General features: G+C 47.2%; 1 protein-coding gene across 3 annotated transcripts; it reads left to right on the top strand.

The window, feature by feature from the left end:
* Nucleotides 1-233: 233 nt before the first annotated feature.
* USP21 (ubiquitin specific peptidase 21) lies at nucleotides 234-26,907 on the top strand. Of its 3 annotated transcripts, none has more exons than XM_058160628.1 (14): nucleotides 234-467; nucleotides 5,418-5,511; nucleotides 7,282-8,116; nucleotides 13,236-13,295; nucleotides 17,027-17,150; nucleotides 18,653-18,764; nucleotides 19,578-19,715; nucleotides 20,592-20,656; nucleotides 22,116-22,219; nucleotides 23,407-23,493; nucleotides 24,151-24,229; nucleotides 24,435-24,542; nucleotides 25,615-25,729; nucleotides 26,539-26,907. In XM_058160628.1, exons 1-14 carry the CDS (start codon nucleotides 272-274, stop codon nucleotides 26,627-26,629), a joined length of 2,208 nt encoding a protein of 735 aa, XP_058016611.1. In that variant the 5' UTR covers nucleotides 234-271; the 3' UTR covers nucleotides 26,630-26,907. The 3 variants fall into 3 exon arrangements, 2 of the variants coding, with proteins under 2 accessions (XP_058016611.1, XP_058016612.1); XM_058160629.1 differs by lacking the exon at nucleotides 234-467 and adding an exon at nucleotides 4,201-4,297; XR_009152412.1 differs by lacking the exons at nucleotides 25,615-25,729; nucleotides 26,539-26,907 and having other exon boundaries at nucleotides 20,592-20,738; nucleotides 24,435-24,496.
* Nucleotides 26,908-27,828: the final 921 nt, after the last annotated feature.

Genomic DNA, 27,828 nt, shown 5'->3' with positions numbered 1-27,828 from the left:
TAAAAGAGGCTGCATTGTGTTTCCTTGAGGAAAACAATAACATATATTTATATCTTGGAGAAAGGCAGCAACTTTTTAAAAACATGCCGCGGCCTCTTTAAATTTCCGAAAGGCGGCTCCCTTGTTGCCATGGCAACGGGAAGCGCGCGTGGCTCCCGCAAGCCGGGCGGGCGGGGTGGGGAAGTGGGGGGGGGGGCGGCAGCAAAACCAAGAAGCGCCTCCTGGATGACGGTTCCAGAGACAGGCGAGCGGAGAACGCGACGAGCCGCGCATGCGCCCCGCTCGAACGCCGGCTCTCTTAGCGGCGGCGCGTTCGGCAGCCGGCCGACGCGAGCCGGCGCCTGCGCGGAAGCCCTCGGCGAAGCCGGCCGCGCGCCGGGCAACGCGCGACGCGGCGCGGGAAAGCGGGGAGGAACAAAGATGGCGGCCGGAGCGGCAGGAGTCGTTGCCATGGCGTCGCGCCGGCGGTGAGGCCCGCACGCTTGACGGCCTTCGCGGCTGTATTTTGGGGGGGGGGCTCGGGGAGAGCCGGGGGGGGCTCGGGGCCGCTGAGGAGGCCGGGGCGAGAGGCCCACCGACCGGGAAGGTCCCGAAAGCGTCGTTATAGCCGAGGTGCCCCTTCGCTGTGGGGATGCGGAGAGAGGCCCGTGGGGAGCGGGGAGGGGAGAAGGCGCCGCCTATACATTATATAGGTGTCACACGGGGTGTTAAGGGGCGTGGATAGCGAGGGGGGGCATTATTATGTAACCCGCAAGCGGTGGGGGAGAGGCGGGTGAGTCTCGGCCGCAGGGGGAGGGGTCCTCGAGCGGGGGGGGGGGCGCCCCTATTCTTGGGGGGGGTTGTCACCCTTTGCACCGGGGTAGAAGATGGGGAGGGGTCCCCGCCGTCTCAGGAGGCGCTGCCCCCGAGTCTAAGGGACCCCCGAGGTCCTCCCCAGCCTGTCAGAAGCGGAGGACTACAAAGCCCATCGTTTTGCTGCAGGCCCCTCTTGTGTCCCGGAGAGATGGGAAGGGTAGTAGTCCCCCCTCGCAAAAAGAGCCCGGGGGCGCCAGATTGGAGAAGGGTGGGTGATAAAAGGGATGAGGTGGGCCGGGAAAGCCTAAATGAAATAATCCACTTATGGGGTCCTCCCCCTCCTCTCTTCCTCTGCCCCCCCCCCAATAAAGGAGGGTTTATAGATTTGCAGGACTCCGATTCCCATCGTCCCCTGGCCTTAGTGGCTTCTGAAGTGGGCGCCAGTTGGAGAAGTTGCAGTACCAAGGACTTGGAATTAAATGATAATGATAAAAAGGAAATAAAAGAAACGGACGAGGGTCGTAGGAGATCCAAAAAAAAAAATAGTCACAATTAAAAACATCCTGGAAGAGGGATCTTCTTTTCAAGGCGGCTTGAGGCTGAAGCCTCCCTGGACAGTGGCAGTCTACCTTAACTTAACTTAACTTAAAACGGTTGTTAAATTTTCTAGAGGAGGCATAATTGAAGTTTACGGGATTGAAAGGCTTTGGAGCCCTGGGATGTAGAAGGGATAAAGGGAAAGGGTAATAATAATGGTTCTTGGGTACACAATTAAGATTCCTTCCTTCTTTCTTTCTTTCTCTCTCTCTCTCTCCCTTCCTTCCTTCCTTCCTTCCTTCCTTCCTTCCTTCCTTCCTTCCTTCCTTCCTTCTTTCCTTCCTTCTCTCTTTCTCTCTCTCGTTCTTTCTCTCTCTTTCTCTTTATCTATCTATCTATCTATCTATCTATCTATCTATCTATCTATCTATCTATCTATCTATCTATCTATCATCTACGGTTTCTATCTTACTTTCCTCTTTTCTCTCTCCTCCTCTCTTTCTCTCCCTCTCCCTCTCCCTCCCTCTGTTCCTAAAACCCCAATAATCCACCCCTTGATCTAACCCCTTTTAAATGCCAAGAACTACAATTTCTATTGTTCCCAGCTATGTTGGCTACAGTAGTTCCACGCTAGGACAGTGCCCTCCCTATACTTACAGTAGAACTTGTAAAGAGCTTGCAAGAACTTGTAAGAGCTTGTAAAGTTGAAAGTTTTTTTAAAAAAACTCTCTGCTAATAGTCTATTACTCTGTCATCCATCTATCTATCTCTCTACAGTATTTATAGTATTTATATCTATCATGTATGTATGTATCTGTTTCTATCTATCTCTCCCCCCCTCTCTATATATATCCATCCATCTATCTATCTACAGTCTTTATATGTATCTATCTATCAACAGGATATCATATATGTATGTATGTGTCTGTCTGTCCATCCATCCATCCATCTCTCCATCCATCCACCCACCCACCTAATTTATATGCTGCCCATCTTACCTCTGTGTTCCTCACCTCTTGGCTTATTAGCTACTTGCTAATAAGACTATTAGTAAGCAGCATTGGAACTGTTTACTGGACTGCTCCATTGTTCATTTAGGGAGTTCCCTGTTAGATCTGATCACTTAGATCCAGATTGTGATAACTTACGGAGTTGGATTCAGATGGGAAATTGATTCCTCTTCTTATTCTCATTTTCCTTCCTGGCTCTGTCGGAGGTGGGGTAGGTGGATTTTTCAGGCAAGAAAGTCTTGTTGATTGTCATAATTTGTCACAATAGTGATTGCTGATTGCACGGTTTCCTGTCCGCCGTGCCTCTATGGTTGCTATTGCAAATGAACTCTCTTTTTTTAAAGGATGAGGACAGCCATCCTAAAGGATAGATCTAATGACAGTTTATTGGCACTGAAGCTAAAAATAGCCTGGGCTGATTTCTAGAGAAAACTGCCTACGTTCTTTTGAAGAACATGTTGCTGTCCACTTCTACCGCTCTACTCGTGGACTAAATGTGTATTTGGCATAAACCAAATTTTGAATTTCCCGTTTTTATAATATAAGTCATTCTCACTCATCTGTTCAGTAGGGGGATGGCTTGATTTTAAAAATGCAGTGAGCAGATTTTGCAATGATTCCGGAAAGACTATTAGGAATTTATTTATTTTTTACTTCAGTTAATTTATACGTGCAGTTTTCCCTATAGAATAGAATTTTATTGGCCAAGTGTGATTGGACACACAAGGAATTTGTCTTGGTGCATACTGACAACGAAACAAACATTTCTTGCTGACACTAAATTATAAAATTGTGTCCTTTTCACTTGGGTGCTCCTTTTGATATAAAAATATGCAAAGTATCCATCAGCCTCAACAGGGCTTAGCCTGAAATTGAAATAGATAGGAATTGAGTTCATTGTTGATTAAACTATCCCATAATCTCAGTGGATCGTTTTAGGTGTTTCTCAGTTGGCGAGGCAAGAAAAAACTGCCAAAGATAGTCCTTGACTTACAACCGTTCACTTAATGGCCATCTGACGTTACAGTGGCACTGCAAAAAGTGACTGATGACGATTTTTCACACTTACGACCATTGCAATATCCCCATGGTCATGTGATCAAAATTCAGACGCTTAGCAAGTAGCTTGTGCACATGACGGCAGTGGTGTCTCGGGGTCACGACCTGACAAGCCAAGCCCACGGGGAAGCCAGGTTCATTTCATAACCGGATGACTAAAATTAACGTGGTTAAGTAATTCACTTAACAACTGTGGCAGGAAAGGTTGTAAAATGAGACAAAAGTGACTTGTGTCGCTTAGCGGTAGAAATGTTGGGCTCAATTGCAGTCGTAAGTATCGGTAGCCTTCCAACAATACCAAGACTTAAGAGACATTGCACTGTAAGGGAGGAAGGAGAGAGGAAAACTGTGGTATCCTTGGTGCTCTCTGAGCTTGGTGGTTTTCTTGCAGACGTTTCACAACCTAACTAGTTAACATCATCAGGACTGGAAAGAAGGAAGAGGGGAAGGAGAAAGAGGAGGAATTGTCCTTGTTGCTTTCTGACCTTGGTGGTTTTCTTGCAAACGTTTCATGACCCAGCTAGGTAACAACAGAAGGAAGTGCGGGTTGCAGGGAGGAGGAGGAGGAGGAAGAGGATGACAACTGGGGTGTCCTTGTTGCTTTCTGACCTTGGTGGTTTTCTTGCAGACGTTTCATGACCCAGCTAGGTAACAACAGAAGGAAGTGCGGGTTGCAGGGAGGAGGAGGAGGAGGAAGAGGATGACAACTGGGGTGTCCTTGTTGCTTTCTGACCTTGGTGGTTTTCTTGCAGACGTTTCATGACCCAGCTAGGTAACAACAGAAGGAAGTGCGGGTTGCAGGGAGGAGGAGGAGGAGGAAGAGGATGACAACTGGGGTGTCCTTGTTGCTTTCTGACCTTGGTGGTTTTCTTGCAGGCGTTTCATGACCCAGCTAGGTAACATCATCAGTACTACTGTGTTTCCCCGAAAATAAGATCCTGTCTTATATTATTTTGAAGCGCTTGGCCTTATTTTTGGGGAGGTCTTATTATTTTAATAATAAATAAATAAATTTTGGGGGCTTGGAGCAAGACGGGGCTCCTCTTGCCATCTTACCTGATTTACAGCTCTGCGTTTAAATATTTTTGGGGGAGGGCTTATTTTTTTTGGGGGGGGAGGCTTATTTTAGCGCATGCGTTCAAAAGCCCGATTGGGCTTATTCTCAGGGGACGTCTTATTTTCGGGGAAACGGGGTAGAAGGGAATGGGGTTGCTCCCTGTTTATGTCGAAGCGGCTTGTCCTGTCAATCTTGGTGGAAGTCTGTTTATTTATTTATTTATTTTTCAAATTTTTATACCGCCCTTCTCCGAAGACTCAGGGTGGTGTACAGCAAATAAAACACCAATAATTCAAAAAATTTTAAAATACAATATCCAGTTTAAAAATCTAATTCGATCGCTGTATGTTAAAAATATTAAGTAAGAAAATTACAAAATAGAATAAAACCCCTGTTAAAAGCCCACTAAAAACCCACAGTATTAAAATCAATCAGGCCAGCCCCGCTTGGTGAAAAAAGAAAGTCTTGAGCTCGTGCTTAAAGGTCCAAATATCAGGGAGAAGACGGACTCCCACCCGCAGATCATTCCACAAGGCCGGAGAAGCCTTCACTGTTATTATAATAACAGTTATTATAATAGCTAGAACTCTGGAGAAGCTACCTTTAAGCTATAACTCGTTTTCCCCCCCCCCTCCTTGGGAAACGGGGTGGAAGAGTGTATTTGTCAGCCAGAAGACCAGGTTAGGAACAAGTTTGTGTGGAATCCTCCTCCGTTGATATATATAGCCTGTAGTAACAAAAATTTGCCAAACCTGACCGTGTCTCTCTCTTAACTGTCTCTCTCTTAAGTTAGGGTGCAGCCGAGCTGCTTCCTAATGTTCCCCAGGCTTAAAACCCGTGTCTTTCTTCCTTTTTTTTTTGGCAACCATCTCTCTGCATCGTCATCTCGGAGCTTCTCTCTGGGTTGTCCGGGAACTGAAAGCCCTGTCTGAGCCACACTTCCCTTTCTCTTTTTGCAGGGCCACAGCCAAGGGGAAGCCCGGTGCAGTCAGCCACCTCTGTGAGGTGTGAACGAGGGGCCAGCAGAGCTGAGAAACACTCCGCTTGTGAGAGGTGTGTGTTGTGTTGTTGCCGGGAAGAAATTTCACACCGTCCCAAAACCAGGCAGGATCCCCAGTAGGAGCATAAAGATAGCTTTATGACATTCAAATCGGGGATCTTTTCGGATCGGGGTGTCTGAAGTCTGAGGTGAACCTGGCCGGGGCTATTTTGCAGGCTTCGGAGTCGCCGCAGTGCGAAGAAGGGGATAGGGACAGGGGTGGGCTTCAAAAATTTTAGCAAGGGGTTCTCTGCCCGGTTGCTGGGTGGGTGTGGCCATGGTGGGCGTGGCCTAGCCGGCCTCCTGCACCAGGGGAAGGCGGTGTTTTTGCCCTCCCTGTGCTCTGGAGGCTTTCTTTGAACCTCCGGGAGGCTGAAAACGGTTTCCCCAGGCTCTGGAGGCCAGAAATGGGCCCATTTCCGGCCTTCCCAAACTTCTGGTTGGCCCTTTCACCCTGCTCGAGCCTCCATGCCAGTGGTTCTCAACCTTTATAGTGCTGCGACCTTTATAGTGCTGCGACCCCTTTAATACAATTCCCCACGATGTGGCGACCCCAAACGTAAAATTATTTTCGTTTTGAATTTATCGCGCCTGAAGCCGTATTGGCTAGCGATCTGAACTGCTTGCGATTGCCTTGAGGACGGAGGCATTAAAGCGGAGACTCCTCCCCTATTAAGTTTATCGCGCCAGAAGCCAGACTAGGCTAGCGATTGGGAGTGATTGCAGCTGGCTTGAGAGGGAGACATCAGAGCAAAGATTTCTCTTTTTTTTAATTCATCGCGCCTGAAGCCGAATTCGGCTAGCGATTTAAAGAGCCTGCAGCTGGCTTGTGGAGTCAACCATTGGAGCGCGATTCTTCGACTCACAAGTATACTTCCCATATTTCCGATGGTCTTAGGCGACCCCTGGCAAATCGTCATTCGACCCACAATGGAGTCCCGATCCACAGGTTGAGAACCATTGCTCCATGCACTTTTTGCATCCAAAACAGGCCACATGGAGATTCCTGGGAGGGGAGGGGTGGGCGTGGCCAGCCAGGAGTGGGATTTGGGGATTCTTCGAACTGCACAGAATCTTAGCTAGAGGTTCTCCTGAAACCCTGCAACCCCAGCAGCCCACCCCTGGATAGGGAGGGGGAGAAGAGTTAGATGGGGGTTTTGTAACCAAAACAGCAAACTACAAGCCAAACAAAACAAGTGTGTTTCCCCTTTTGCATTTGAGCATCCAAGAAGGGACAGGAAAGGAGAAAAGGAAAGAGGAAAGACGAGGAAAGATGGGAAGAGAGCAAGGGAGAAAAAAGGAAGGAAAGAGGAAGAAGGAAGGAGAATGAAGAGGGATGGAAAAAGATGGGAAATGGAAAGAAAGAAGGAAGGAAGAAGAGGGAGAAAGGGAAGGAAGGAAGGAGAAAGGGAAGGGAGAGAGGAAGGAAAAAGAAAGAAGGAAGGAAGGAAGGAGAGGGAGAAAAGGAAGGAAGGATAAAGGAAAGGAAGGAAGGGAGAGTAAGAGAGAACGGGAAGAATGAGAGGATGGAGAAAAAGAAGGGGAAGGAAGAGAGGGAGGATAGGTGCCCCTGACATGAGTGACATTGAGCTGGCCAACCCCCCAAGATCAAACACAACCCTGATGCGTCCCTCAATGAAATGGAGTTTGACATCTTCTGTAGTAGGATCTCTCCAGTAAAACTGAGGGATCTCCCCTGCCTAGGAGTTCTGCTTTCTATGGGGCTGTTCCTTGGGGATCTTTTGGATCGTGGCTTACCCCTTCGCTCTTTCCTTTCCTCTCAGGGCTCTTCACATCCTTCTCTCCACCATGCCCCAAGCGTCGGAACATCGCATGAGCCGGGTTCGAGAACAAGCCATCATCACCTCCCAGCCGAAAGCCACCCACAAGCTTCTCAACGGGTGCCGGGCCCCCAGCCAAGAGCACCGCGCCTGCTGCTCCTCTTCCACCCTCTCCAATGGGCTTTCCACCCTCAACGTCGCCACCGCCACCTCCAAACTCCGCCCTCTGCCCCCCAGGCCAGGCAACGTGGAGGACAGGAGCAAGAAAACGGAGCTCGAGCGCGGCCGGGCCTCCAAACGGAGCGAGGTCCCCCGCGGCACGTCGTCCCGCCGGGGACCCCTCAAAGCAGACCACGCGCTCCGGGTCCCCAGCTGCCCGCAAACCTGCCCGGTGTCCGGCAGCACCTCGTTCACCATGCCTCATGGGGTTCTCCTCGGCGGGCCGGATTCCGAATGCCGGCAAAGCAACCTGTTGCGTTCCAAGTCCATCAGCATCGGGGACTTGAGCCATCCCGGCAGCCGCGGCGAAGAGCAGCTGAGCACGGCGCTGAACCGGCTGACCCTCCAAGACCGCAGCCCTTCTTGCAATCACAAGCTCGGCCTGGGCGCCCTGGCGCTGAAGAGGAGCTCGTCGCTCCGCAGGGTCAACGTGACGTCCGGCCTCGACGGCAGGGCCGCCACTCCGCTCCTCTCCGTTCGCACGGAAGGCTACCTGAGGACTTGCAACATAGACCCGCAGGCCACGGAGTACGGCCGCCCGCAAGATATCTTGATGACCACGAGCCCGCCTCTAAGCAAGACCTCGATTCTCAGCAGGCTGGAAGACAGAGCAACAACCGTAAGGGCCTACTAAGCGCCATAGCCATGGTGGCGCAGTTGTTAGAATTCAGTAGTCGCTTATTTTAGGGGTAGGGCTTATATTACGAGCATCCTGAAAAATCACGCTAGGACTTATTTTCCAGTTTGGTCTTATTTTTGGGGGAAACAGGGTACAAGAAACTTGTCGTGTCCCACCCCCACTCCGACGAACGAGTCAAGGAAGTCCGTAACAAACTTGGCAATGAAGCCTCTGCAGCTTGCCAAGTTCCTTCGAGGTTTATCAGGGCAGGCAGGAGTCCAAGTTGTGACTTCGGCGATAGGGTCCGATATCAGCAAACTAGATAAGACTTTGCTTGACTCAAGGTTGGAATGCCAAAAGCAGGTCCTTTATATAGGCAGTGGGGTGTGGCTCCATGACTCTGCATTTATCCAGGCCTGTCCCACCCTTCCTTCTGCTGGTGTCGCCTCTCAGATCTCCGGAAGCGAGGGTCCACCTACGCTGAATTGTCTTCAGCTGGATCTGCTGTCAGCGTCTGGGAAAGGGAGGGGTCAGAGGGAGTAGGCCCAAGTAATTCCAGCACCTGGCTGGCTTCCTGCTCTGAAGGCTGAGCCAAAGGAACACACGCTGTATGAGTAAGGTTTCTTTCACTCCTTGAATCCTTTCCGGGCATGCGGCCAGGGCCGGGGGCTGGAGTCATGACAGGCCTTTCATCTTCATTATCAGACTCGGAGTCTGATAACAGGCCCGGTTGGAGACGGGAGGGGCCCGGCTGAGGAGAGGAGGGAGGACGAGTCACAACAAAACTTGAGATCATCAAAGACCCCTCATTTCAAGCCTGAGCTACAAATACCCTCCTCCTTTGATCCCATTCTTTCTCTTCGATTTACGCTTTCTCTCTTGCTGGATTTACCGGAAATCAGGGAGCAGCATTTGTTGAGAAATCCCTGGCTGTTGCTCGTGCGTTGCCAATCTTCATTCTTTTCTTTTTTTACTTCTCTCTCTCTCTTTCCATCCTAGCTGTCCTACTCAGAAGACCCCCTTATAACCATAGTTCCCCGAAAATAAGACCCTGTCTTATATTTTTTCGAACCCCGAAATAAGCGCTTGGCCTTCTTTTCGGGGAGGTCTTATTATTTTGGGGCGCATGGAGGAAACAAGAGGAAATGGCAGGGACCCATCTGCGCGTGTGTTTCAATATTTTCGGGGAGTGCTTATTTTAGCGCACGCGCTCAAATAAGCCCGATTGGGCTTATTCTCAGGGGATGTCTTATTTTTGGGGAAACAGGGTAGTTGCACAAGCAGACGATCCAAATTCTGATTATGGAATCGCTCCGTTTTTTTTTAATTTATTTTTTACGTCCGCCTCTGATTTTTTAATATATATTTTTTTTGAAGCGCAAGGCCGATTTGAGGAAGGCAGGAAGGGAAAGGTACCACGGCTCGTAACATAAGGAAAAGCGCATTGTTTCCATAGAAACACGCGTGGCACAGCACCCACAAAGTATCACAAATGTCTTTCGTCCCCCCACAGCCCCAAATCTTCCTTTTAAATACCGGCTCCGTCCTTCTCAAATTGTCTCCTGTTAATTTGTTGTGCATCTGTTGTTTTGTTTACCCTCCCTTGGGGGGGGGGGGCGGGAGGCTTCTGATAGGAGACGGTGTCCCTATTTTTACTGTGTTGTGTAGCCACAAATCCCCACTGGAAACCCTTTTTGCTCTCCAGGCGATTCCTCCCAACGACTCCTTTGCGAGTCCGGTGCTGGCAAAATGTGTAACCGTTAATTAATTCCCCCCGGGGGGTGGGTGAGTGGGTGGAGCGGAGGTTTCTTTGGCAGCTCTACCGATAGTCCTCGAATTACACCCACTTTGGGACTAGAATAGAATAGAATAACAGAGTTGGAAGGGACCTTGGAGGTCTTCTAGTCCAGCCCCCCCTGCTTAGGCAGGAAACCCTACGCCACTTCAGACCAATTGATATCCAACCTCTGGATAGCCAAACAGCTGGAATTACCGTTGCTGAATGTCGTTCTGCGACTTGCCTCCGAATTTTTGAGACCTCGCCTGCCTCGGTGGTTAAGTGAATCCCATCCAGGGGTAGATCCTCCTCTGTGGGGGCTCCTACCCTCTGGAACGAGCTTCCCCCGGGCTTACGCCAAATACGTGACCTTCGGACCTTCCGCCGCGAATTAAAAACACATTTATTTATTCGCGCGGGGCTGGCTTAAATTTTATTGGTTTTAAATTTTTATTATTAATTTTTAGTGGGTTTTAGTTTTTATGTTCCAAAGTTTTAGGCCAATTATGTAATAAGTTTTTTAATTCGTATTTTAATTGTATATTACATTGTCTGTTTTACCTTGGCTGTACACCGCCCTGAGTCCTTCGGGAGAAGGGCGGTATAAAAATTGAATTAATAATAATAATAATAATAATAATAATAATAATAATAATAATAATAATAATAATAATAATAATAATTGTCATTAAGCAGATTCTGCCTTCCCCTGTTGGGGTTTTCAGTTGGGAAGCTCAGCAACGGCTGAAGGTCGTCCTCGACTTACAACCACAAGGGAGCCCGAACGTTACGTTGCTAAGCGAGACAAGTGGTTCAGTGAGCTTTGCCCCCATTTTATGACTTTCCTTGCCATAGTTGTTAAGTGAATCACCGCAGCTGAATCTGGCTTCCCCCTCGACTTTGCCTGTCAGAAGGTCTCAAAAGAGGATCCTGTGACACCGCCACCCCCCTCCCCCCCCCCCGGGCACTGCGACCGCCGTAAATCTGAGTCAGTTGGCAAGCGTCCAAATTTTGATCATTCGACCATGGGGATGCTGGAACGGTCGTAAGTGTGAAAACTGGTCATAAGTTCCTTTTTTTCAGTGCCGTTGTAACTTCCAGTGCTGAGTTCAAGTTTAAATCTTTTTTCAGATGAACTTCTTGATAAATTGGTGAATGCAGCAGGTGTGCCTCTATCTATAACATTACGTTCTCTCTCGGTTGCATTTTTCCCCTCACCAAAGTCACCCGTGTGCTCCCTGTAGCATCAACGTCACTAAATGAACCTGTTGCAAGTCGAGGACTGCCTGTCTTTAGCTGTCAAAAACCGACACCGTTTACCAAGTGCCCAAATTTTGATCCTGTAACCAGAGAGACGTGTATCAGGGATGGGATTCAGCCGGTTCAGGAGAACCGGACGTTAATTTTAATCTGGTTCGCCAAACTGGTAGTTGAAAGGACTGGTTGACCCCGCCCATCCCTCTCCTCCCCTCCCCTCCCCTCCCCTCCCAGGAGTCTCCACACAGCTTACCTTGTATGCCAGGTAAGCGCAGGGCCCGCACGGAGGCTCTGGGAGGGTGAAAAACGGACCTCCCGGAAGTTCCAGAAGTCCAGAAACAAACATGTTTCCGGCCTCCAGAGTCCGGGGGAAGCCTTTTTCCCCCTCCCTTAGGCTCAAGGAAAGCCTCAGGAACCTGGGGAGGGCAACCCCCCCCCTCCCTCCGGTGTTGCAGGAGGCCGAGTAGGCCACGCCCACCTTGGCCATGTCCAGTTGCTAAAATTTCTGAATCCCACCTCTGGACGTGTTGACGATTGAAACTCTTGAGTCCCCCTTTTTTTTCAGGGCCTTCCTCATTCAAAACGGTCGCTAAATGAACGGGTTGTAAGTCGAGGACTCTCCATGCGGGCAATTACCCGAGGAGACAAGAAACCTTCCTTTGATTTCCCCCCCCACCCACTTCCTCTCCAAAAAATTGGGGCCTTCCAGATTCCTTTTAGGCCTTATGTGGGTCTCCTTGTTGCCATTCCCTACCTGCTGTTGCTGTTGGGTTTTTATGTTTTTTATTTTATTTCTCTCTCTCTTTCTCTTTCTCTCTCTCTCTCTGGCTCTGTCGTTCTCCCGCCCCGCCCCTGGTCCCTAAAGTAGCCCGCTCTGCTAATTAATCCCATCGTGGTGAGCCTCCAGAATTGCCAAGAATAGCTGGGAGAAAGGGGATTGGCTGATGAGCTGATGGCTTATAGAGGCGGGCGGGAAGGCTCAGCGGCTTCTCTTTCACTCGCCGCTGAATGGGAACGAGGCATAGCACCCTTGGCCGGCTTCTAGGGTCCAAGTGGAGCAATGCCGGAGGTCCAGGGTGCCACCTTAGTGGAACTGCCTCAAAAACTACACCGTACCTTATGCGCCAAGTGCAAGATTAATGGCCGGGGGATAGATATCTCCGAGTCGGTTGTGCACACAGCAATGATGGGACTTCTCCTGATGACCAACAAGGTAACACTAGGGATATCCGTCGAAGAGAATATTTGTAGCTCAGGGTTGAAATGAGGGTCTCCTTGGTGCTCTCTGAGCTTGGTGGTTTTCTTGGCAGACGTTTCACGACCCAGCTAGGTAACATCATCAGTGCTAGAAGAGAGAAAGAGGGGTTTGTGTGGAGAGGAGGAGGAGGAAGAAAAGGGTTGTGGGATCCTCGGTGCTCTCAGAGCTTGGTTGTCTGCTTGCAGACGTCTCAGGACCCAACTAGGTAACATCATCAGTGCTTCATTGCTGGAGGCTTTTAAGAAGCGATTGGACGACCATTTGTAAAGAATAGTGTAGGGTCTACTTGAGCAGGGGTTGGACTAGAAGACCTCAAAGGCCCCTTCCAACTCTGTTGCTCTACTATCCTTCCTTCCTTCCTTCCTTCCTTCCTTCCTTCCTTCCTTCCTTCCTTCCTTCCTTCCTTCCTTCCTTCCTTCCTTCCTTCCTTCCTTCCTTCCTTCCTTATCACAAGGTTTTGAAAAAGAGACTGGACAGGCATTTGTCTGGAATGGTATAGGTTTTCTGCTTGAGCAGAGGGTTGGACTAGAAGACCTCTAAGGTCCCTTCCAACTCTTGATATCCTGTTTTTTCTGTTTCATTTGAGGCACCTTCAGCAAGGAAGTGGGGGCAGCAACATTGTGCAACCCAGAGTGTTTTGTAGGGCATCTTCAAACAATCTGGCTAAGACAGCCACATTCACCTGTCTTGGACTGTTTTGTTTATCTATTCATAAATAGACTTCTAGTCCACATAATGCGGGGACGTGAATCAAACTACCTCATTATATAAGCTGTCCCAACGAAGCTGTCCTCTATTCATTTTCTCTTTGCTTTTGTTTCCTCTAGACACATCACACACTCCTGCTAGGCTCCGGGCACATAGGTCTACACAACCTTGGCAACACGGTAAGTGAGAAATTGTCGGGCGTGTCGCCTTCCCTCCTCCCTCCCTCCCTCCCCCCCTCCCTCTTTCTGCCACGCAAAGATTTCTTAAATATCTGACAATACCTTGGGTCAGTTTTTGCTTTTATGGGACATCCTAATATGGAGGAAGTTGGAAGGCTAAATATATTTAAATGAAATATATTTATTTCTCTGTAAAAATTTGTGGGCCACCCATCAGAGTAACTCTGGGCGGTTTACAATCTTTTTTTTTTTTTTTTATTGAAAGAGTTTTAAAAAACAAAAACATTTTTCCCCCTTTTTTTCCCCCTCCCTCCCAAAAAACCCCCTTCCCCTCCTCCCCGGCTTCCCGGGTCAATCACAAGGTATTGTTATACATAAACCAAACATAGAATAAAATTTTCCCTTCCAATCCAAATAACCACATCCACAGCTTTTCATCTCCCAACCCCCTCCCCATTACATAAAATAACTTTCTAATTATTCAAAGGCAATCTGATATCGGTTTACAATCTTAACAAGGCAAAAAAAAAACCCTATACCAAGGCTAAAAAAAAAATAAATCTGTAAATTGAAGAGCCAAACAAGCACTGTATAAATTTATTTATTTATTATTTTTATTTATTATTCAAATTTTTATACCGCCCTATCTCCCGAAGGACTCAGGGCGGTTTACAGCCTTATAAAAACATAAAAAACTTAAGAATAAATACAAGTTAAAACAACATCTTAAAAAATGAACAAGGCAAGTCTTCTTACAACCATGGCCACTTTTAAGGTCTGTGGACTTCAACTCCCAGAATTCCCCAGCCTGCACTGCGGACGTTTCATGACCCGACTAGATAACATCATCAGTGCTGTTATCATCATCACGAGCACTGATGATGTTACCTAGCTGGGTCATGAAACGTCCGCAAGAAAAAAACCCTGCTTCTTGCTAAGACCCTAGAAATCTGAACAAACCAGCGAAACAGGAAATAAAATACACTTCATATATAAACCATCTGAATACAAAGCAATCCTCGACTTACAGCGCTGTTAGTAAACTGTTTGAAGTTACAACCGCACTGAAAAAAAAAGAGATTTATGACCGTTTTTCACGCTTACGACCGTTGCCACCTCCCTGCGGTCACGTGCTCAAAATTCAACCGCTCGGCAACTGACTCGTATTGATGAACAGTTGCATCGTCCCACTGGGGTCACGTGATCCTTTTTGGCGACCTTCTGATGGGGGGGGGAGCCAGGTTCACTTAACAATCGTGTTAATAACCGAACAACCGCAGGGATTCCCTTAACAACCGCGAGGCAAGGAAGGTCGTAAAACGGGGCAAAAGTCACTTAAACCAATGTCTCGCTTTGCCACATCGTTTTTGGTGGTCGTTTTTTTTTTTTTGTAAAAAGTTTTATTTCCATTTTCCAACAACCTATTCAATGTACAGTCTCTTATTCAACATTAGTCATTAACTTTCATTTGTTACTTATTCGGACCTGCCCAGCTACCATTTCCTTCCTTAACAAACCTTTCCTCCTCCCTTCTCTACTGCCTTCTACTTTCTTCCTCCTTCCTCTCCTTCGCTTTTCTACATCCTCTCCTCCTTCCCTACTCTTCTCTTCCACCCTTTCTAACCCTCTCTCTTTCCCCTTTCTTCTTCCTCTCCTTTCCCCCTTTTCTACCTCTCTCTTTCCTACCTACTTTCTTCCTTCACTCTCTCCTCTCCCTTTCCATTCCCTTCTGAAATGGCAGCTGAGCAGCCCCGATTTCCTTTCAAATTATTTCTATTTCTTAATTACATATCTTCAATCATTCCTTTACATTGAGATGAAGGATCAATGTTTTTGGTGGTCGTTAAGTTCGAGGACCGCTTGTAAAAGCTCGATTTTCGAGCTCCCCTCCCCCAACAGAGGTAACTTAATGAATTGCCCCACCCTGGCCTGGATGGTGTCAGGGTTCCAAGTAATACATCCATAGCAAGCAAGACTCCGAGGCATGTAAGTACCTCAAAGGATCACTTTTATTTGGAATTATCATATCGGCACATATCTGGTGAAAGCCGACTCTGAACCGATTCCCGCCGTTTTCACCTTAGTTGAAAGTACACGTTTTCCCACTTTCTCAAAACAATCAGTCACATGGTCCAATCCCAGCATGGGCTGGCCGACAGGTAGCATCACTCTGCCTCCTTCTGACCAGTTGTGAGAGAGCCCTTGGTTCTCAAGAGCAAAATACGTTGTTTCGGCTATAACTCGGTTTCATTGAGAGCGGCTTCGGGGTTGTTTTTGACCTCTGGGGACCAGGGAGGGCATTGTTGTGGTCTGCCAGCAGCCTGCGGAGCTGGCAACGGAGTCGGACAGCGATGAGGCTGAGGTGAGGCCAGGGCCATCGGGAAGTGAGGTGTGGACTCCAGAGGCTGACAGTAGTGAGGCAGAGGAACAGGAGGAGCCTGTTCCCAATGCACACATGAGAAGAGCTGCCAGAAGGCAAGAGCAGCTCAAGTAAAGAGGACAACTCAGGAGTAAGGCCAAGAGATGATTGGCCCCTCCCATAAGTCTTAATAACAGACCAGAACCGGTGTTTCAGCTTGCCGGAAAACAAAGTTGTAGCTGCACCCTCTGCTCTGTGTTTTGGTAACTTCTGGACATTACCAGGAAGGGCCTTTGGCAGTTTGCCTAATTGGACTCAGGTTCATGATAACTGAAGAATTTGTGTTTGAGAGGCCTTTATTTTACTTGTGAGTTGAATGACGCTGGGAATGAGGTAATTCCCAGCTGTTTGAATAAAGTTCATTTTGTCACGGACTGAGTTTGTTGCTACCTACAGGCATGGCCAGCTTGAAGTTACTCATCGAGGCTCCGTTTTGAGCCGCGACGGCCTCCTGCAGCCCTCTGCCAGTGAAAATGGAGCTCGGGAGGGCCGCGTGGAGCCCGTCCGAGGTCCGTTTTCACTAGCAGAGGATTGCAGGAGGCTGTCGCGGCACAAAATGGAGCCTGCATGCAACCCTCCTGAACTCCCTTTTCTCTGGCAGAGGCAGAGTCCTTCGCTGTTTCCAGGGCGGGCCTGCGGGCCAGATCTAGAATAGAATAGAATAACAGAGTTGGAAGGGACCTTGGAGGTCTTCTAGCCCAACCCCCTGCTTAAGCAGGAAACCTTCCACCACTTCAGACCAGTGGTGATCCAATCTCTTCTTAAAAATTTCCAGTGTTGGAGCATTCACAACTTCTGGAGGCAAGTTGTTCCACCGATTAATTGTTCTAACTGTCAGGAAATTTCTCCTTAGTTCCAGGTTGCTTCTCTCCTTGATCAATTTCCACCCGTTGCTTCTTGTCCTGCCTTCAGGTGCTTTGGAGAATCTAAGCACCTCCCCGGGCCGGATCTGGCCCCCGGGCCTTGAGTTTGACACCCCCTGGGCTATACGTTCCCCTCTATCTCAATTCCACCCCCCCTTCCCTATCCCTCAGCTCCTTCAATGTGGCAACCCTTGAAATAATCAAAAAGAAAATGGCTTCAGTAAGGTCAGCCTTGGGGTTGACAAGATGGTTCATTTGGCACTCGGGGCCTGGTTCCTTCCTCCTTTCCGAGACGCCAGAAGGACGGGAAGGCGGAAAGGGTGAAGCCGACGAGAGCGTCCGTTGTGTTTTTCCCACCCTCGTCCTGAGGTTAAAATATATATATATATATCTTTTTTATGTACCGTTGAACAGCAACGAAGATCATTTTTTTTCTCTCTCCCTCCCAGTGCTTCATGAATGCGGTGTTACAATGCCTGAGCAGCACCAAGCCCTTACGGGATTACTGCCTCCGTCGGGAATTTCGGCAGGAACAACCTTGTACGCTCCGGACCCAGCAGGAATTGACAGAAGGTAAAAGAAAGGGCATGGTGCCAGGTCCCCCCTCCCCTCCCGCTCTATTTCCCCAGGCTCGTAAATAACAGAAAAGTTACCTAACCAGATTGCAAAGCGGAGAGCTATATCGGTCTCCAGTGAAACTTAATCCCGAGTCTTGCAGGCCACGATTATATAAGCACTGTCTTAAAGGGGTATAATTAAAGGCCTTAATGCCAGGGCAATCCTGTCCCTTGGTCTCCTTGTGGGCTGTTTTTAGCCTTGGGTTGCAAATTTTTAGTCCCACCACTCCACAAAAGGCTTTATAGCTCAGGGTTGAACTGTGATGCTCTCTGAGCATCCTTTTGCAGGCGGGTGTTTGCTCGCAGAAGGTCAGCAAGGCCATGCTTCAGTTAGTGGGGATCTTTTGATTTGATTTAATTTTTATTTGTTATATTTCTCTGCTGCCTAGTTCACTGAGGGCAGCCACTCGGTTGGGAAACCCACAACGAAAGGGAAATAACACCAGAATATCTCAGGCTTCGATGAAACTGTTGGCAGGCGGTAGTGTCGTATTCTTTGATACAGAATATTTTCAGGAATAATTGCTTTCTCCAGTGAATGCCCTGGGTCTCTCAAAAAAGAAAGAGGGAGAGAGGAAGAGGGAGGGGGAGAGGGAGGGGGAGAAGGAGAAAGAGAGAGGGAGAAAGAGAGAGAGAGAGAGAGAGAAAAAAAGAAGGGCCGTGATAGCTCAGGCTGTTAGAAGCCTGTTATTAGAACACAGCAGCCTGCAATTACTGCAGGTTCAAGCCCGGCCCAAGGTTGACTCAGCCTTCCATCCTTTATAAAGTAGGTAAAATGAGGACCCAGATTGTTGGGGGGGCAATAAGTTGACTTTGTAAATATACAAATAGAATGAGACTATTGCCTTATACACTGTAAGCCGCCCTGAGTCTTTGGAGATATAAATGTAAATAAATAAAAAAAAAGAGAGAGGGAGGGAGGGAGAGAGAGAGAGAGAGAGAGAGAGAAGGAGAAAGAGAGAGAGAGAAAGAAAGAGGGAAAAAGAAAGAGGGAGAGAGAGAGAGAGAGAGGGAGAAAGAAGGAGAAAGAAAGAAAGAGGGAGAGGGAGGGAGGGAGGGAGGGAGAAAGAGAAAGAGGAAAAAAAGAGGGAGAAAGAGAGGGAAAAAAAGAGGGAGAAAGAGAGAGAAAGAAAGAGGGAGCGAGAAAGAGAGAGAGAAAGAGAAGGAGAAAGAAAGAGAGAGAAAGAGCGGGAAAAAGAAAGGGGGAGAGAGAGAGAGAGGGAATACAGTTGTGTCACCAATTAAAATGAAGTCCCTCTCCGTTCAATACGCTTTAGGAATTAATCCTCAGCAGGATGTACAGAAGGGCAGACTTAGCCTATTAACTTATTGACCTAGTGAATTAGGTGTAAAAATAGAAAAGGCCACCGCTGGGGGCTTTTCCACCAGCTGCTGGTAGTTGGAATGAGAAGGCGGGGAAAAATGACAGGTGGTGTGTGTGTGTCCCCTCCTTTCCAGCCTTTGCAGACGTCATCGCCACCTTGTGGCACCCCGATACCACCGAGGCCGCCAACCCCAGCCGCTTCAAGTCCGTCTTTCAGAAATACGTCCCATCTTTTACAGGATACAGGTAAGGCTGCCCTGTCTCCTAACCTTGTAACGGCCAATTTATTTCTCCTCGTGCTCACTGGTGGCAAAAGGTAAAATCTTACCAACCTACAGTGTTTCCCAACCTTAGCCATGTTACGATGGAGAGACTTCGACTCCCAGAATTCCCCAGTCAGAAAGCTTTCAGGTTTCTGGACTTTGACTCCCGGAATTCCCCAGCCAGCATGCTTTAAGATGAGTGGACTTCCACTCCCAGAATTCCCCAGCCAGCATGCTTTAAGATGAGTGGACTTCCACTCCCAGAATTCCCCAGCCAGCATGCTTTAAGATGAGTGGACTTCCACTCCCAGAATTCCCCAGCCAGCATGCTTTAAGATAAGTGGACTTCCACTCCCAGAATTCCCCAGCCAGCATGCTTTAAGATGAGTGGACTTCCACTCCCAGAATTCCCCAGCCAGCATGCTTTAAGATAAGTGGACTTCCACTCCCGGAATTCCCCAGCCAGCATGCTTTAAGATAAGTGGACTTCCACTCCCAGAATTCCCCAGCCAGCATGCTTTAAGATAGATAGACTTCAACTCCCAGAATTCCCCAGCCAGCGTCCTTTAAGATGGTTGGACTTCCACTCCCAGAATCCCCCAGCCATCTTAAAATGGGTAAGATATGGGAAACACTGCTGTCCTATATCAGAGGCCAGGTCCTTTACTTCCTAACTATGAAATTTCTGAATTTCCTTAAAAGGATTTACGATCTAATTCTTTTGTCCAGTGGTGTCTTATCTCACATCTTGGAAGACACACGCCAGCGTCTGACTTTTTCCCTCTTTCCTTTCTAGCCAGCAAGACGCTCAGGAGTTTTTAAAGTTCCTCATGGACCGACTCCACGTGGAGATTAATCGGAAGGGCCGTAAAAGTCCCTGCATTCTCTCCGATGCTAAGTGGCCGTCGGTACTAGAGGAATCTGAAACTTTGAGGTGAGCCAGGACCAGAAACGGGATATTTATTTGCGCCCTTCAATGGAAGAAACGGTTTTGATTTATTGGTTGGTGTTGCCACCGCACTTTTTCTTCGTTCCTTTTGGCACAGATTTCCTGACGTTTTACAACAGTAGACAATTTTTTTCCCTTTGTAATGTGAACTTTTCAGATATGGTGTATCATTTGATAAATTGGTAAATGCTGTTTTTTTTTAAAAAAATACAGCATCTTTTCCTTTGCCTTGTTACTACATAGTTTTTTTTTTAAAAAAAAAACACTTTTTACTTAGTTTTTATATTTTTGGTATATATTTCTTCTTTGTATCTGTTTGCCTTTTCATATCAGCTTTATATATTTGATACGGCCTGTTGACGCCAAGTTTTTTTCCTGTTCTGTTGTTTTGTATCGTTGTCTGTTGTTTAAACTTTTCCTAAGACAAACAAATTATTAGGTTGTTGTTGTTTTTTCAAAAAATAAATGAATCGCTTTTTGTTTTCTTGTCTTCAAAACCGGAACTTCAAAGCAATGAAAGTTTTTCTTTGCTTCAAATGACACAAAATAACACAAACACAAAATAACTAAATGACACAAAATAAGAAGTCCATTCTGGCCCCCAATCACCCTTCCTTCCTTCCTTCCTTCCTTCCTTCCTTCCTTCCTTCCTTCCTTCCTTCCTTCCTTCCTTCCTCCCTCCCTCCCTCCCTCCCTTCCTTCCTTCCCTTTTTTCTTCCTTCCCTCCATCTCTCCTTCCTTTCTTCCCTTCTTTCCTTCCTTCCATCTTTCCTTCCATCTTTCCTTCCTTCCTTCCATCTCCTTTCCTTTCTTTTCCTTTCCTCATTTCCTCATTTTCTTTTTTCCCTGCTCTTCTTCCAGTGACGATGAACAAGCTAACCAGATGTGGAAACGCTACTTGGAAAGAGAAGACAGCAAAATTGTAGGTGAGCAGATCCTCACTCCAACGACAGAAACTGGCAAAAAAAAAACCTCAAAACCCTCCAAAATGCGGTCACGCGACTTCAGGTATGCTGCAAATGGCTGCAAATGCGAGCCGGTTGCCAAGCTCCCAAAATCCAAGTAATCTTCGATATACAACCACCATTAAAGCCCAAAATTTCTGTTACTACACGAGACAGTTGTTAAGTGAGTTTTACCCCCCATTTTACGACCTTTCTGGCCACCAGCTGTTCAGGGGAATAGTTACTCCGGTTGTTCAAGTGAACCCAGCTTCCCCCATCGACTTTGCTCGTCAGACTTAAAGACTTAAACCAGAGGTCTTCAAACTTGGCAGCTGTAAGACTTGTGGACTTCAACTCCCAGAATTCTGGGAGTTGAAGTCCACAAGTCTTAAAGCTGCCAAGTTTGAAGGCCTCGGACTTGAACAATGCTAAGTCACCTTTTTTTTCCAGTGCTGTTGTGACTTTGAATGGTCAGTAAACGAGCTGTTGTTTGTTTGTTTTGTTTACATTTATATCCCGCCCTTCTCCGAAGACTCAGGGCCGCTTACAGTGTGTAAGGCAATAGTCTCATTCTATTTGTATATTATATACAAAGTCAACTTATTGCCCCAACAATCTGGGTCCTCATTTTACCTACCTTATAAAGGATGGAAGGCTGAGTCAACCTTGAACCTGGTGGGGCTTGAACTTGCAGTAATTGCAGGCAGCTGTGTTTTTAATAACAGGCTTCTTACAGCCTGAGCCACACCGCGGCCCTTGTAAGTTGTAAGTTGAGGACTACCTATATCAGTGACGGCTAACCGTTCTTGCTGTCGCGTGCCAAAAATGGGGGGAGCACGGGGGGTGTCGCACACGCACGTGCCCATGCTCCAAATTCAATGTGCCCTGCCCCCCCTCCCCCCCGCATGCAACCTTCCTGCACTCCACCATTTTTGGCACAATGGGCCTACTATGCCTTTTTTTTTTTGACCTTCCCAGGCTCCAGAGACTTTTTGGGAGCCTGGGGAGGACAAAAACAGCTTCCCCCCCCCGCTCCGAAGCCCTCCGGAGGCCAGAAACAGCCCAAACCCTGACTTCCAATGGGCCCAGAAGGCCCAGAAATTAGGTGGCCGACACGCACATGCGTGCTGGAGTTGAACTAGGACAATGCTGGCATGCCCACAGATATGGCTCCACGTCATATCACCATCACGGACCTATATAATCACGTGACCTCCAGGTCGGTCGGTCGCAGGGTGTGTGTCTGTGTGTCCCCATCAGAACTCAGGAACCAGATCGTGAGTATCCCTGGAGTTCGCTTCAAATGGTCACTAAGCCAGCAGTTGTTAAGCGAGGACTGCTGTCCCGTTGCTTGAGGTCTAACAAGCCAAACGTCTTGAGCTGACCCTTGTCGTAATCGAACCTCCTTTCTCTTCTTCTCTCTCATCCCCCGCCCCCCCAGATCTCTTCGTTGGCCAGTTGAAGAGCTGCCTCAAGTGTCAGGCCTGCGGCTATCGGTCCACCACCTTCGAGGTCTTCTGCGACCTCTCCCTGCCTATCCCCAAGGTGAGATCCCAAGGGTCTGCTCATCCCTTCAGTCCAAAAGGTTGGGATCGTTGGTTGGGATGGCGGTGGGGGGAGGAGAGGGGAAGGGGGAGCTCTTGAGTAGAGAACGTCTCATCACCATCCCTGTTTTACTGCCCAGGGTTTTTTGTTTTTTTTTGATGGCCTGTTGAAATATTTTTGATAAATGGAAAAAGCGAGCGCTGATGGTGTTACCTAGCTGGGTCATGAAACGTCTGCAAGGAAACAGCCCAACTCAGTGAATTGATACCAATAAAGGAGAATATTTGTAGCTCAGGGTTGAAATGGGCGGGTCCTCGGTGCTCTCTGAGCTCAGTGGGTTTTCCTGTAGACGTTTTATGACCCAACTAGGTAACATTATCAGTAATAGACGGGAGTGGGGATTGTGGAGAGGAGGAGGAGCGGGGAGTGGGGAAAGGAGGAGGAGGAGGAGGAGGAGAAATGAGGGGTCCTTGGTGTTCTCTGAGCCTGCTTGTTTTCTTGCAGACGTTTCATGACCCAACTAGGTAACATCATCAGTGCTGGAAGGGAGTGAGGTTGGAGGAGGAGGAGGAGGAGGATGACTGTGGAGTCCTTGGTGCTCTCTGAACTTGGTGGCTTTCTTGCAACTGTTATCATCAGTGCTAGTGATGATGTTACCTAGTTTGGTTCACGAAAGCTCTGCAAGAAAACCCACCCAGCTTCCAGCGTCTCCTCCTCCTCCTAGCACTGATGATGTTCCCTAGCTGGGTCAGGAAACGTCTGCAAGAAAACAGCCAAGCTCCTTGAATTGTTACCAATAAAGGAGAATATTTGTAGCTCGGGGGGTCGGAATGAGGGACTCCTTGGTGCTCACTGAGCTTGGTGGTTTTCTCGCAGACGTTTCATGGCCCAACTAAGTAACATCACCAGCGCTAGAAGGAGGGAGGAGGAGAATTGTAGGGTCCTCGGTTCTCTCTGAGCTTGGTGGGTTTTCCTGCAGACGTTTCATGACCCAACTAGGGAACATCATCAGTGCTAGAGGGAGTGAGATTGGAAGGAGGAGGATTGTGGGGTCCTTGGGGCTCTCTGAGCTTGGTGGTTTCCTCGCAGACGTTTCATGACCCAGCTAGGTAACATCATCCGGTTACCTAGATGGCGAGGCGGGAAAGGGTATTTCTAACCGAAGGTTCTTTTTTGCGTTTACGCAGAAAGGATTTGCCGGTGGGAAGGTCTCCCTGCTCGACTGCTTCAAGCTTTTCACCAAAGAAGAAGAGCTGGATTCTGAAAACGCGCCGGTAAACTTTCCCTCCCCTTCCTCCTCCACTCTGTGTGCCCGAGGAAATTTCCAGCCCGTGAGATTTAGGAATCTACCGGTGGCCCTCGCACTTAGAACCGATGATTTAAAACGACCGTTCGAAGTTACAACAGCACTGAAAAATGTGGCAAGCAAAGTCATAAAAATGAGGCAAAACTGTTTTCGCTTAGCGACGGAAATTTTGGGTTCGTTTGTGGTCGTAAGTCGAGGACTACCTGTAACCATTTCTACAGAATTTACACCATGCTAAACTTACTCTCTTTTCTCTCTCTTTCTGTCTCTCCGCTACTCTCCTTTCCTGTCTCTCTCTCTCTTCTGTCTCTCTCTTCTCTCTGCCTCTCTTTTCTCTCTCTCCCTTTTCTGTCTCTCTTTTCTCTTTCTCTCTCTCTTTCTGTCTCCTCTCCTGTCTCTCTCTCTCTCTTTTTTCTCTCTCTCTTTTCTGACTCTTCTCTCTGCCCCTTTTCTCTCTCTCTCTCCTCTCCTCTCCTGTCTGTCTCTCTTTTTTCTCTCTCTCTCTTTTCTCTCTGTCTCTCTCTGTCTCTCTCTGTCTCCTCTCCTCTCCTGTCTCTCTGTCTCTCTCCTCTTTTCCCCTCCTCTCTCTTCTCCTCTCTGTTTCTCTCTCTCTCCCTCTCCCTAGGTATGTGACAAATGCCGACAAAGGACCCGAAGCACCAAGAAGCTGACCATCCAGCGTTTCCCCCGTATCCTCGTTCTACGTATCCTTTCCCATTATTTGCTTCTCTCCCCCTCCTGGTTTTTTTGAGGAAAGAAATTGCAGGATGAAGAGGGAGAAAGGTGACGTGTTGTAACACCCAACCCCCCCCCCCACCCGGAGTCACGGAACAGCGAGATGGGCTGCCTAAAAAAATCAACATTGGCAAAGCCGTGAGTTATCCCCTCCTTGACCTCCGGTTTTCTCAGATCTCAACCGGTTTTCCACCACCCGCTATTCCATTAAGAAATGCTCTGTTTATGTGGATTTCCCCCTCCAGCAGCTCAACCTGAAGGAGTTTGCCAGCGAAAAGGCGGGTACGTCATCTCCTGAATTGGGGACGAATTCTTTTTGGGTATCTTTTTTTAGAATAGAATAGAATAGAATAGAATAGAATTCTTTATTGGCTAAGAATAAGAATAAGAATAGAATACAATTAGAGTGGGAGAGAAGAGAAGAAAACAGAGAATAGAGTAGAAATAGAATAGAAATGGGATGGAATAGGAACAGAATAGAATAGAATTAGAATAGAGAATAGAATGGAATGGAATAGGAATAGGACTAGAATGTAGAATGGAATGGAGAATAAAGAATGGGATGGGATGGAATGGAATGGAATGGAGACTAGAGAATAGAATAGAATGTAGAATAGAATAGAATGTAGAATAGAATAGAATGTAGAATAGAATAGAATGTAGAATGGAATAGAATAGAATAGAATGTAGAATAGAATAGAATGGAATGGAGAATAGAGAATATAGAATATAGAATAGAATAGAAATGGGATGGAATAGGGACAGAATAGAATTGAATTAGAATAGAATGGAATGGAATGGAATAGGAATAGGACTAGAATGTAGAATGGAATGGAATGGAATGGAGAATAGAGAATAGAGAATAGAATAGAATGTAGAATAGAATAGAATAGAATAGAATAGAATAGAATAGAATAGAATAGAAAATAGAGATAGAAACTAGGGATAGAATATAGGAAATGAATAGAATTGAATAGAATAGAATAGAATGTAGAATATAAAATAGAAATGGGATGAAATAGGAACAGAATAGAATCGAATTAGAATAGAGAATGGAATGGAATGGAATAGGAATAGGACTAGAATGTAGAATAGAATAGAATAGGAATGGAGAATATGAATGGAGAATGGAGATGGTTATTTCCCATCTTCTGAGTGTTCTCAAAGTTGTCAAATCAGTCATAATTTTAACGTCTGAATGCGAAACAACCCCAGAATTTTAAAAAGGATTTTTAAAAGAGATCCGATTTCATCAGTAGCATCAGAGCTATTTTTTAAACACCGTCTTTAAGAATCCAGAGAGCAGAGAAGGGTATCCGTGTACATCACGCACCCTTTTTTCTCTCTTTTGAAGGCACCCCTGTATATAACCTCTACGCCTTGTGTAACCACTCTGGAAGTGTCCACTACGGTCATTATACAGCCTTCTGTAAGGATCAATCCGGCTGGCGTGTGTTTAACGATTCCCGGTAAGCTTTGCGTGCGCAATTTTAAACGTTGAAAATAAACAGTTGAAACTTGGGTGGGAGCTCTCAGCGAAGTGTGGAGAAATGAAATACATCAAATTACAGGTAGTCCTAGACCAGTGATGGCTAACCTTTTTGCCATCGCGTGCCAGGACGGGGTGGGGTGGGGGTAAGGTTCGCACAGGCGGGTGCCCACATCCATAATTCTATGCGCCCCGCCCTGCACATGCGCTCACCCCCATGTGGAGTACTGTGAATCCGTTACCATGGCAACTCCACTGTGATGTACAGTAGAAGCCATTTTAAGGCATAACAGGCTGTATCTTAACAGAACACACACCCCAAGGGGGTGTTAGGGTTGTCTTACTCCCACAGTATTTCTTTCCAGAGAGAAAGGCATCTGTGTACCAAGTTTGGTTAAAATTGCTCAAGGCATTCCAGAGTTATGCTGGAACACACACACACACACACGGTGTTAGAGGTGTCTTACTCCCACAGTGTTTGTCTCCAGAGGGTAAGTCACCTGTGTACCAAGTTTGGTTGAAATTGCTTGAGGTGTTCCAGAGTTATGCTGGAACATACATACATCCATCCATTTATATATCTATATTCTATATCTCTTATCTATCTATCTATCTATCTATCTATCTATCTATCTATCTATCTATCTATCTATCTATCTATCTATCTATCTAATAAAAAAAATTAAAAACAAAACAAATATCTCCCTTAACAAAAGGAATTTTGGGCTCAATTGTGATCATAAGTCGAGGACTACCTGTATTAACTCTTCGCTCCCCTCTTTCCCGCAGGGTGTCCCCGATCAACGAGAACCAGGTCCCCTCCAGCGAAGGTTATGTACTTTTCTACGAGTTGGACGACTTGCACTGGAAGAAACCGTAAAAAAAGGAAGAAGAAGAAAAAAAAGTATTGATTTCCAGCCCTTTTCGACCACGAAGCCCCTCTTTACCTCAGACACTTGGTGCGTGGCTCTTTTTAACCTTCAGAGAAAAGGAAGAAGAAGAAGAAGAAGAAGAAAAAGCAGTGGTGGGGGAAAAAAAAAAAGAATTAATAAAACCCAAGAAACAATTACCCGCGTGAGGTTTGTTTCTCCCAAAGGCTGGATCTCCGCTTCGGTTTCCTATCTTTTTTTTTTTAATCCAGGTTTCTTTTGGCTTTTTTTTTTTAAAAAAAAAATGTTTAATTTTATTTTTTATGTCCTCTTGCCTCTGTGGAGTTTTCCCTTCGCTCCTGAATTCGATTAGAAGGGGGGAGGAAAAAAGAAATTGATTTTATGGGGGGGGAAATGAGGATTGAAGGGTGAGAGAGGGATACACGATGTGACGTGAAGCAGTTTTTTCCCTCCTCTGCGCATCCGTTGTTGTTTTTTTTTCCTTTCTTCGCCTCCTTCCTTCCTTCCTTTCCCGCGTCCCCCCACAACCCTCAGGGCCAAACTAAGGTGTGTGCTATGACACCCACCCCTCAGACTGGGGCGTCGCGCTTGGTTTTAACAACTTTCTACACAATGAAGGGTTTGTTGTTGTACATTTGCAGTAGATGACTTGAGAGAAAATGAAGAGATTGGAACTTTTTGTGAATAAATTTATTTAACAAAAAAAAAAAAAGGAAACCCCTCATGTTGTCTTGGTTCTGTTTTGCGCTGGGGAGGGGAGAGAGGGAGGCGCGTCACAAAAAAGGGTCTTGCGTTTTGGGTGGGGGGGTGTCCCTGGGGGAATTTGGGAATTTCCTGAGTTTAACTGATCCAATAATCGGATGCGTACAGAGAAAAAAAACCACCTTCCTAATTGATACGGTGGAACGTGGTGGCTCAGGGGCTAAGACGCTGAGCTTGTTGATTGAAAGGTCGGCAGTTCAGCGGTTCGAATCCCTAGTGCCGCGTAACGGGGTGAGCTCCCGTTATTTGTCCCAGCTTTTGCCAACCTAGCAGTTCGAAAGCACGTAAAAAATGCAAGTAGAAAAAATAGAGACCGCCTTTGGTGGGAAGGGAACAGCGTTCTATGCGCCTTTGGCGTTGAGTCATGCCAGCCACATGACCATAGAGACGTCTTTGGACAGCGCTGGCTCTTCAGCTTTGAAACGGA

Source organism: Ahaetulla prasina, chromosome 17 (assembly GCF_028640845.1).
Source record: "Ahaetulla prasina isolate Xishuangbanna chromosome 17, ASM2864084v1, whole genome shotgun sequence".
Lineage (NCBI taxonomy): Eukaryota > Metazoa > Chordata > Lepidosauria > Squamata > Colubridae > Ahaetulla > Ahaetulla prasina.
The sequence above is the reverse complement of the archived record's forward strand: the minus strand, read 5'-3'. Positions and strand labels throughout refer to the sequence as shown.